The sequence below is a fragment of the Leptodactylus fuscus genome, chromosome 5 (genome assembly GCF_031893055.1).
Source record: "Leptodactylus fuscus isolate aLepFus1 chromosome 5, aLepFus1.hap2, whole genome shotgun sequence".
Classification (NCBI taxonomy): domain Eukaryota; kingdom Metazoa; phylum Chordata; class Amphibia; order Anura; family Leptodactylidae; genus Leptodactylus; species Leptodactylus fuscus.
Window position 1 is genome coordinate 16,116,667 of NC_134269.1, and position 12,088 is coordinate 16,128,754.

Below are 12,088 nucleotides of genomic sequence, written 5' to 3' on the forward strand. Positions count from 1 at the left end.
ATTATAGTAGTTATATTCTTGTACATAGGAGTAGTATTACAGTAGTTATATTCTTGTACATAGGAGCAGTATTATAGTAGTTATATTCTTGTACATAGGAGCAGTATTATAGTAGTTATATTCTTGTACATAGGAGTAGTATTATAGTAGTTATATTCTTGTACATAGGAGCAGTATTATAGTAGTTATATTCTTGTACATAAGGGGCAGTATTATAGTAGTTATATTCTTGTACATATGAGTAGTATTATAGTAGTTATATTCTTGTACATAAGGGGCAGTATTATAGTAGTTATATTCTTGTACATATGAGTAGTATTATAGTAGTTATATTCTTGTACATAGGAGTAGTATTATAGTAGTTATATTCTTGTACATAGGAGGCAGTATTATAGTAGTTATATTCTTGTACATAGGAGCAGTATTATAGCAGTTATATTCTTGTACATAGGAGGTAGTATTATAGGAGTTATATTCTTGTACATAGGAACAGTATTATAGTAGTTATATTCTTGTACATAGGAGGTAGTATTATAGTAGTTATATTCTACTAGGAGGTAGTATTATAGTAGTTATATTCTTTTTTTTTTTATATGTAGATTGTGATCCCCACATGGAACCCACAATGTACATTTTTTCCCTATCAGTATGTCTTTTTTGGAATATGGGATGGAAATCCATGCAAACACGGGGAGAACATACAAACTCCTTGCAGGTGGTTTTTTTGCCCTTGGTGGGATTTGAACACCAGGACTCCAGTGTTGCAAGGCTGCAGTGCTAACCACTGAGCCACCGTGTGGCCCCTAGTAGTTATATTCTTGTACATAGGAATAGTATTATAGTAGTTATATTCTTGTACATAGGAATAGTATTATAGTAGTTATATTCTTGTAGATAGGGGCAGTATTACAGTAATTATATTTCCGTATATAGGGGCAGGATTACAGTATGTACTTTCTTAGATTTAGGGAATATGGTGTTGGTTCTCTATTTTGGGCATGATAAGGACAATTAGAACATTATCAGAAGAATAACTCTTCTTTTCTCCTTCTTGTATGTCTCTTCTACATTCTTTACCATGTAGTTCTAATCTCTTCTCCTACAACTATAATGTACAGCTCTACAATGGGACATATTGTCGTCTACATTTGCTCACCTTCATAGTCACTTTCTCCAAGAAGCCATTAGCACTGTTTAAGTTGACCATGGTCTTGGCCACCTCAAGTTCCTTCAAAGGAAAGTCTTGGATAATAATTTCAGCCTTGAAATCTTCTTTTTGTAAATGAGCGTCCACCACAATGGTCTCCTCCACCTCCACATGGAGGACATTGGGCATGATGAGGGCACATCTGTTGGCAGAGATAGTTCATCACAGTGAGCTTCCTAAATGGCGCTATGTTATACATATCCCCAAACATGACCCAACCATTGGACATGACCATCACACTGTTCTATTATTCGCTATACACAGAACTCTGTATGTTGCTAACAGGGAGAAATTCAATATTCATGAAAATCCTAACAGTATAAGAGTCCTCAGGCTGGACCCAAGTTCCTGCTCCAGCCCTGGTCTAAAGAACCCTGACATAACACTCCATATACAGCACTCACATATATATAGATTCATAAATTGGTTTATATTATGTATGTACAGTGGGGCAAAAAAGTATTTAGTCAGTCACCAATAGTGCAAGTTCCACCACTTAAAAAGATGAGAGGCGTCTGTAATTTACATCATAGGTAGACCTCAACTATGAGAGACAAAATGAGAAAACAAATCCAGAAAATCACATTGTCTGATTTTGTAAGAATTTATTTGCAAATTATGGTGGAAAATAAGTATTTGGTCAGTAACAAAATTTCATCTCAATACTTTGTTATATATCCTTTGTTGGCAATGACAGAGGTCAAACGTTTTCTGTAAGTCTTCACAAGGTTGGCACACACTGTTGTTGGTATGTTGGCCCATTCCTCCATGCAGATCTCCTCTAGAGCAGTGATGTTTTGGGGCTGTCGCTTGGCAACACGGACTTTCAACTCCCTCCAAAGGTTTTCTATAGGGTTGAGATCTGGAGACTGGCTAGGCCACACCAGGACCTTGAAATGCTTCTTACAAAGCCACTCCTTCGTTGCCCTGGCGGTGTGCTTTGGATCATTGTCATGTTGAAAGACCCAGCCACGTTTCATCTTCAATGCCCTTGCTGATGGAAGGAGGTTTGCACTCAAAATCTCCTGATACATGGCCCCATTCATTCTTTCATGTACCCGGATCAGTCGTCCTGGCCCCTTTGCAGAGAAACAGCCCCAAAGCATGATGTTTCCACCCCCATGCTTTACAGTAGGTATGGTGTTTGATGGATGCAACTCAGTATTCTTTTTCCTCCAAACACGAAAAGTTGTGTTTCTACCAAACAGTTCCAGTTTGGTTTCATCAGACCATAGGAGATTCTCCCAATACTCTTCTGGATCATCCAAATGCTCTCTAGCAAACTTCAGACGGGCCCGGACATGTACTGGCTTAAGCAGTGGGACACGTCTGGCACTGCAGGATCTGAGTCCCTGGCGGCGTAGTGTGTTACTGATGGTAGGCTTTGTTACATTGGTCCCAGCTCTCTGCAGTTCATTCACTAGGTCCCCCCACGTGGTTCTGGGGTTTTTGCTCACAGTTCTTGTGATCATTTTGACCCCATGGGGTGAGATTTTGCGTGGAGCCCCAGATCGAGGGAGATTATCAGTGGTCTTGTATGTCTTCCATTTTCTAATTATTGCTCCCACAGTTGATTTCTTCAATCCAAGCTGGTTGCCTATTGCAGATTCAGTCTTCCCAGCCTGGTGCAGGGCTACAATTTTGTTTCTGGTGTCCTTTGACAGCTCTTTGGTCTTCACCATAGTGGAGTTTGGAGTCTGACTGTTTGAGGGTGTGCACAGGTGTCTTTTTATACTGATAACAAGTTTAAACAGGTGCCATTACTACAGGTAATGAGTGGAGGAAAAAGGAGACTCTTAAAGAAGAAGTTAGGGTGAATTCACACTGAGTAAACGCTAGCTTATTCTGAACGTAAAACACGTTCAGAATAAGCGGCGTCTAAAGCAGCTCCATTCATTTCTATGGGAGCGGGGATACGAGCGCTCCCCATAGAAATGAATGGGCTGCTTCTTTCACTCCGTGCAGTCCCATTGAAGTGAATGGGGAGTGCCGGCGTGTACGCTCCGGCATGAGCAGAGCTTGCCGTATACGCCGGCACTCCCCATTCACTTCAATGGGACTGCACGGAGTGAAAGAAGCAGCTCATTCATTTCTATGGGGAGCGCTCGTATCCCCGCTCCCATAGAAATGAATGGAGCTGCTTTAGACGCCGCTTATTCTGAACGTGTTTTACGTTCAGAATAAGCTAGCGTTTACTCAGTGTGAATGCACCCTTATAGGTCTGTGAGAGTCTGATGTATTCATAAGTTATGAGTCTGGTGTAGTCGTATGCTTAGAATCTGATGAATTCACAGGTTATTATTCTGGTGTAGTTGTATGTCTAGAGTCTGATGTATTCATAGGTTCTGAGTCTGGTGTATTCATAGTTTATGAGTCTGATGTATTCATAGGTTTTGAGTCTGGGGTAGTCGTAGGTTTAGAGTCTGGTGTATTCAATGCTTATGAGTCAGGTGAATTCATAGGTTCTGAGTTTGGTGTATTAATAGGTTTAGAGTCTGATGTATTCATAGGTTTAGAGTCTAATGTATTCATAGGTTATGAGTCTGGTGCATTCATAGGTTTAGAGTCTGGTGTAGTCATAGGTTATGGGTCTGGTGTATTCATAGGTTATGAGTCTGGTGTATTCATAGGTTCTGAGTCTGGTGTATTCATAGGTTCTGAGTCTGGTGTATTCGTAGGTTCTGAGTCTGGTGTATTCGTAGGTTATGAGTCTAGTGTATTCATAGGTTTAGAGTCTGGTGTATTCATAGGTTTAGAGTCTGGTGTAGTCATAGGTTTAGAGTCTGGTGTATTCATAGGTTATGAGTCTGATGTATTCATAGGTTATGAGTCTGGTGCATTCATAGGTTTAGAGTCTGGTGTAGTCATAGGTTATGGGTCTGGTGTATTCATAGGTTATGAGTCTGGTGTATTCATAGGTTCTGAGTCTGGTGTATTCGTAGGTTCTGAGTCTGGTGTATTCGTAGGTTATGAGTCTGATGTATTCATAGGTTTTGAGTCTGGGGTAGTCGTAGGTTTAGAGTCTGGTGTATTCAATGCTTATGAGTCAGGTGAATTCATAGGTTCTGAGTTTGGTGTATTAATAGGTTTAGAGTCTGATGTATTCATAGGTTTAGAGTCTAATGTATTCATAGGTTATGAGTCTGGTGCATTCATAGGTTTAGAGTCTGGTGTAGTCATAGGTTATGGGTCTGGTGTATTCATAGGTTATGAGTCTGGTGTATTCATAGGTTCTGAGTCTGGTGTATTCATAAGTTCTGAGTCTGGTGTATTCGTAGGTTCTGAGTCTGGTGTATTCGTAGGTTATGAGTCTAGTGTATTCATAGGTTTAGAGTCTGGTGTATTCATAGGTTTAGAGTCTGGTGTAGTCATAGGTTTAGAGTCTGGTGTATTCATAGGTTATGAGTCTGATGTATTCATAGGTTATGAGTCTGGTGCATTCATAGGTTTAGAGTCTGGTGTAGTCATAGGTTATGGGTCTGGTGTATTCATAGGTTATGAGTCTGGTGTATTCATAGGTTCTGAGTCTGGTGTATTCGTAGGTTCTGAGTCTGGTGTATTCGTAGGTTATGAGTCTAGTGTATTCATAGGTTTAGAGTCTGGTGTAGTCATAAGTTTAGAGTCTGGTGTATTCATAGGTTATGAGTCTGATGTATTGATAGGTTTAGAGTCTGGTGTAGTCATAGGTTTAGAGTCTGGTGTATTCATAGGTTATGAGTCTGATGTATTCATAGGTTTAGAGTCTGGTGTATTCATAGGTTTAGAGTCTGGTGTAGTCATAAGTTTAGAGTCTGGTATATTCATAGGTTATGAGTCTGGTGTATTCATAGGTTATGAGTCTGGTGTATTCATAGGTTTAGAGTCTGGTGTATTCATAGGTTTAGAGTCTGGTGTATTCATAGGTTATGAGTCTGGTGTATTCATAGGTTATGAGTCTGGTGCATTCATAGGTTATGAGTCTGGTGTACTCATAGGTTTAGAGTCTGGTGTATTCCATAGGTTTAGAGTCTGGTGTATTCATAGATTATGAGTCTGGTGTATTCATAGGTTTAGAGTCTGGTATATTCATAGGTTATGAGTCTGGTGTATTCATAGGTTATGAGTCTGGTGCATTCATAGGTTATGAGTCTGGTGTATTCATAGGTTATGAGTCTGGTGCATTCATAGGTTATGAGTCTGGTGTATTCATAGATTTAGAGTCTGGTGTATTCATAGGTTATGAGTCTGGTGTATTCATAGATTTAGAGTCTGGTGTATTCATAGGTTATGAGTCTGGTGTATTCATAGGTTATGAGTCTGGTGTATTCATAGGTTATGAGTCTGGTGTATTCATAAGTTCTTTGTTTGGCAGAGATCACTCCTGCTGGCCTATCTCTTCCTCACAGTGAACGGCGTCTGGGTGCTTTGATTGTTCTCTCTATTTTCAGATTACAATTTGCTCAGGATTTGTTTGATTCTTTTCCATGGAAATGGTTTATTTACTTTGCTTAGTTTTTGTTGGATCTGTTCCCTTTCAAGGGAAAATAAACATGAGTGAAGACCAAAGACTGTGTGTGATACTATCTGGTACGGCGGGAGCTTATTATACTAGATGTCTATTAGGTCTATGAAACAAATGTGTAAATATAGAGATGTAGCAAAGTTAAAGGAGTTAAAGGGAATCTGTCCAGTGGAGTGCAGTGCAGTGGAGTGGAGTGCAGTGAGTTATGTATAGAAATCCTGCTGAAAGTCACTTTTATTCAGCTGTCCGAGTCACCTGGGTGGGCATGTATGTACACACATTCAGAAGATGTGAGTTTGGGCACACTGCATTAACCATCACGTTCATAGGGGTGTAATGACCCATCTGTATGATGTCTGACCCCTCCAGAACGTCAATCACGCCACTATGGACATGATCACAACAGTGCAGGTGTGACTAGTCAGACAGAATAAGGATATTTTTTAGCAATACCCCCTAGCAGGATATTATACTACTACTCCAGAGCCAAGCAGGCGGAGTAGAGCAGGTCAGCCATGTTATCCAGGGTTGGTGCACCACCAGATAAGACCAAACTAGAAGACTTCCGCTCCCAATGAAAAGATCCCCAGGAGTGGTGTGATGGGGAACAGCATATATACTGTATATATTAGTCAGTGGGAACATTTACACTAGAAGTGTTTTTTATTACTTGATAATCCCTTTAAGGGCACTTTAATGAGCACCTGTCACCATGTGTGAAAGGCCCAATGATATTCATCATCTGATCTGCACTTTCAACCTGAGCATTTTGGTGTCTTGTTTATCCAAATCCGTTCAGTTATTCCAAAGATATAAGCCCTTTTATTATTGATGTACATTAGGGTCTACTAGGCAAGTGGGCTAGTGACATATAGCACACAGAGACCCCGCCCACAGCACACAGAGACCCCCGCCCACAGCACACAGAGACCCCCGCCCCAGAGGAACCACAGTTACCGCCCATTTGGCTAGTATATTCTAGTGTGCATCAACAATAAAAGGGCTTATATCTTTGGAACGGATCGTAAACCCCCCCACAGAGGTGAATGCTCAACGGAATGTACTCGGAGGACACTGAGAAGTCACCCCAAATGTTATTCACTGCAATCCACTGCCAAATCAGCCCCAACTTGGAAGGACACTCGGCTGTGTACATGGGGTCTAATACAATTCTATGATACTGTATACATAGAGCACTACAACTCCCAACATAAGCGACCACGTGACATGATATAATCCCATTATACACTATACTTCGAACACTACAACCCTCAATATGGCCGACTACTGAACATGATTATAATACAATGGACAATGTACAGGACCCTATTACAAATCTATAATACTTTATACCAGCAGGACCTACAACTGGACATGACCAGAATACATTATCATACTGTATGCACAAAAGACTACAACCCCCAACATAGCCAGACCACTAGACATGACCCTAATACAATTCTATTATACTGTATACATTAGGGTTGAGCGATCAGGAAAGATCGGATCCCGATCGGCGATCGAGCAAGTTTCATGATCGCGATTGGCTGGAAAATGATTGAATTTTTAAAACGATCCTGAAATCTCAAGATCGGCTCAACCCTAATATACATGGATCACTACAATCCCCAGCATCACTAGATATAATTATAATACAACAGAACACTAAAGTGCCCAGCATGCCCCTGGCACTGCCCATACTACCCATGTTACTCACGGTGGCTCTCCATAGACCGCAGTCAGGCAGGTGAGGAGCGTGATGTACAGGACTACTCTCCCCATCATGCCGGCAGGACTGTGTGCAGACCTTCTTAGACAGGGGCTTTATGTAGGATTAAGATTTTTAGCAAACAGTCCCATTAATCAGTAACTGGGAGAGGAGCCAAAACCAGCAGGAAAGTCCAAGCTTGTGCAATCCAAACAGCCGGCCAGGTACAGCGCCCCGATGATCCTGCTACCTGGTGTACAGAGCCATGACCCTCCGGGACACAAACACTACTGGGGAGGTCTATTCAAGGCCGGGGACTTTAAGCACTGTGGGCTAAGTTACCACAGGGCACCCTGTTACACCCTGAAATGGGCGGGGTCAGCCACAGCTTTAAGAACTTTTCTCCAAATAAACTTACAACCTCTGCACAGTGGGTATGACGCGGTATGCCGGCCGCAGACAAGTCCGCCTTCAAATTGAACTCCCAACTGTCCTGGATTCAGCGGAACAGTCCTGGATTCCGGGTCCTGTCCCACTGTCACGGTTGGCAGGACGTATGTCCCGGCTTCAACACACCAAAGATCACAGATGAATTGAATATGGTGGTGAAGCAGGAGCCGATGGCTTCCTGCTTCACCACTGTACCCAGAAGCAGAAGTACAGCTGTAGTGGCTGCCACAGGGTCTGCAATCTTAGGGGGCTCGGGGGGCCATTGCTGCTTTTTTTCTTTCCTTTTAAATAGGCCGTTACCTGCTGAGTAATGGACCCTATTTACTTACCAATCTCCGTTCCTACTCACTGCCCCCTCCACTTCTCCTTCTGCTCTCCTTGAGTCCTAAAGTACGTCGCTGGGGCCCCCTGGGGGCAAGAAAGAAAAGTGGAGGTGTCCATCAACAGGAGCAAGGTTCAGTAAGCAAGGCTGCGGGCCCATGGCTAGAGTATTGGTTGGGTGAACTCCAACAAATACTGTGTGCAGGGACCACTATGAGACATTATATTGTGTGGAGGAGCCACTATGGGACATAATACTGTGTGCAGGGGCCACTATGGGGGATAATACTGTGTGCAGGGGCCACTATGGGGCATAATACTGTGTGCTGGGGCCACTATGGGACATAATACTGTGTGCAGGGGCCACTATGGGGTATAATACTGTGTGCAGGGGCCACTATGGGACATAATACTCTGTGCAGGGGCCACTATGGGGCATAATACTGTGTGCAGGGGCCACTATGGGGCATAATACTGTGCGCAGGGGCCACTATGGGGGATTATACTGTGTGCAGGGGCCACTATGGGGGATAATACTGTGTGTAGGGACCACTATGGGGCATAATACTGTGTGCAGGGGCCACTATGGGACATAATACTGTGTGCAGGGGCCACTATGGGGCATAATACTGTGTGCAGGGGTCACTATGGGGCATAATACTGTGCGCAGGGGCCACTATGGGACATAATACTGTGTGCAGGGGCCACTATGGGGCATAATACTGTGTGCAGGGGTCACTATGGGGCATAATACTGTGTGCAGGGGCCACTATGGGGGATTATACTGTGTGCAGGGGCCACTATGGGGGATAATACTGTGTGCAGGGACCACTATGGGGCATAATACTGTGTGCAGGGGCCACTATGGGGCATAATACTGTGTGCAGGGGCCACTATGGGGTATAATACTGTGTGCAGGGGCCACTATGAGGATAATACTGTGTGCAGGGGCCACTATGGGACATAATACTGTGTGCAGGGGCCACTATGGGGATAATACTGTGTGCAGGGGCCACTATGGGACATAATACTGTGTGCAGGAGCCACTATGGGGCATAATACTGTGTGCAGGGGGCACTATGGGGGATAATACTGTGTGCAGGGGGCACTATGGGGGATAATACTGTGTGCAGGAGCCACTATGGGGTATAACACTGTGTGCAGGGGCCACTACGGGGAATAATACTGTGTGCAGGGACGACGCCAGAACCGTTGGGGCTAAACTGCTACTAACCACTGTAGGGACTTGTCTAGCCACTGCCCGTACAATAATGGCGCTGGCTTTTGGAAAGGGCAGGATATGTTAGCTGCTCTATATCCTAGGCTGACACTCTTGGCTGGGTGATCTCTTGTTCTCAAGCTTTGGGAAGTAACATGTAGCACCCCTGGAGGTCAAGGTGGAAGTGGGACTAGACAGAATTAGGGATGGGGCAGCCAGATATGGACTGTTACCCATTGGAATATCCAATAATAATCCAATAGTTTTCAGCCTAATGTGTCACTGTGTGTGGGGGGAGGAGACAATGTTATGTGTGTGTGTGTGTGGGGGGGGTCAAGGAAGGGACAATGTACTGTGAGAGGGCCAGTCAAGGGGTGTATATACCGTATGAGTCAATAAAGGGGGCAATACAGTATATGGAGGCCATTACAGGTGGCAATAATCTTTTTAACCTACAATCGGGAGGGGGCAATTTGGACATGGCCTAAACGTTTTGGGTCCTCAGACACAATTTTGCTTGGGTTCCCAAAATCACAAATGTGGGCAAAGGGAGGCTTGGAAAAAAAGGCCACAATGTTGTAGACAAGGCTCTAGGACCCTGTTGGGCCATCTCCGGCCTGGGTACAAGGTGAAGAACAAAGGTGATGGTGGCTGCTGTCACTGGCAGGACAATGGGCACCATGACCAAATTTCCTTCTGCTAAGTGCCTGGAAATTGTTCAGGCAGTGACAGGGGTGTGATGAAAGCGCCCCTTGTGTCTGGGTGGGGCACAAGGAAACTGTGGGATCAAAAGATCCTCCCTTAAGGTGATCCATCAGGTCTGCAGCGTTTTTAGCGGATGTGCGCCCTCACGTAACCGCCGCCCCAACACCTTCTAACAGCTAGGTCAGAACATCTCAGATGGCAGGCTGGTCGTCGAAATCACAGTCCGGCTACTCAAATGGGAAACAGCGTCTTTGAGTGTGTTGTAGAGGAATGTCTTGTAGTCAGTGATCTCTCACCAAGAGGTACACTACCCAAAAGTAGCCTGCAAGAGTATTTTATGGCCTCTTGTGGCAAGACCCAGTGTCTAACCAGACCCCTCCTGTAATCATTTACATATCTGTCCAAAGCTTCACTGCAGGACACGTTTTGCAGCAATCCAACACTTCCATCTGGGGGCGGTATTTTTTTTGTAGATTACTTCATCTGGGTCTACATCAGGACACTGTGGAGGGCCACAACCACCACCCCGCTCCTATTCAGGTGATGCCCTTATATAAGGAGATGACCTTCATATTACACATATAGGAACTTACGTGCTATCGACACCCAGCACCTCTCAGATACTCTACAGTCCTCTCTGTCCCCCATCTTCTCAATCTCCTGTCCCAATCTGGCCACCAGTCACTATAATGAAACCCTTAAAAATGCATTGGATGAGGTGGCTCCCCCCTCCACTTGTAAAGTCCCACATAGGAGGCAGCAGCCCTGGCACACGCCACAGACACGATTTCTTCAGCGGTGCTCTAGGTGTGCCGAACGTCTCTGGAGAAAATCACGTTCACCTGCAGATTTCCTCCACTTCAAATTTATGCTTAAAACATATAGTTCTGCCCTTTACCTCGCCAAACAAGACTACTTCACCGCCCTCATCTCTTCTCTCTCCAACAACCCTAAAAAGCTTTTTGAAACTTTTCACTCCTTACTCACACCAAAGGTGCAGACGCCATTCACAGACCTTAGTGCCGATGACCTTGCCACTTATTTCCATGATAAAATTGATACGATCCGTCAGGAAATTACTGCCCAAGCCCCAGGTGGCATTGATAACCTCATCAATCGCACTTCAGACTGTCCATTCTCATCTTTTGAACCTGTTACAGAAGAGGAAGTCTCCCAACTACTTTCTTCATCTCGCCCTACAACCTGCAGTAGTGATCCCTTCCCCTTACACCTTCTCCAATCTCTGTCCCCTGCTGTCACAACTTACCTTACTAAAATATTTAACCTCTCTCTCTCTTCTGGAATCTTCCCATCCTCCTTCAAGCATGCTGTTATAACTCCGCTGTTGAAAAAACCCTCCCTGGATCCATCCTGTGCTGCTAACTATCGACCCGTCTCTAACCTCCCCTTCATCTCTAAACTCTTGGAACGCCTGGTCTATTCTCGTCTAATCCGCTATCTCTCTGCTAACTCTCTGCTTGACCCCTTACAATCTGGTTTCCGTGCTCTGCACTCTACTGAAACGGCTCTCACAAAAGTCTCCAATGATCTCCTAATGGCTAAATCCAATGGTGACTTCTCTCTTCTTATTCTACTGGACCTCTCTGCAGCCTTTGACACTGTTGACCATCATCTCCTCCTCACTATGCTCCACTCAGTTGGCCTCAATGACACTGCGCTCTCCTGGTTCTCCTCTTATCTCTCAGACCCCACTTTCAGTGTATCATTCGCAGGCTCTGTTTCCTCCCCGCTTTCCCTTGCTGTTGGGGTTCCTCAGGGCTCGGTCCTAGGCCCCCTCCTCTTTTCTCTCTACACAGCCCCCATTGGACAAACCATTGCCAGATTTGGCTTCAGGTACCATCTTTATGCTGATGACACCCAATTATACACATCTTCCCGTGACATCACCCCTGCACTCATACAGAACACCAGCAACTGTCTCTCTGCTGTCTCAAATATCATGTCCTCTCTCTATCT

At 44.3% G+C, this 12,088-nt stretch overlaps 1 protein-coding gene across 1 annotated transcript in view; it reads right to left on the reverse strand.

Annotated features, from left to right (window-relative positions):
* The window catches only part of LOC142202392 (complement C3-like), a 52,757-nt gene extending 45,242 nt beyond the window's left edge, over positions 1 to 7,515 (reverse strand). Inside the window, exons 1-2 of the mRNA XM_075272486.1 lie at positions 7,426 to 7,515; positions 1,157 to 1,349 (exon numbers count right to left, since the gene is read on the reverse strand). Coding sequence (XP_075128587.1) covers positions 1,157 to 1,349; positions 7,426 to 7,493 — 261 coding nt within the window. The 5' untranslated portion in view covers positions 7,494 to 7,515. The remainder of the gene's footprint in view (positions 1 to 1,156; positions 1,350 to 7,425) is intronic.
* Between the last annotated feature and the right edge of the window lie 4,573 nt (positions 7,516 to 12,088).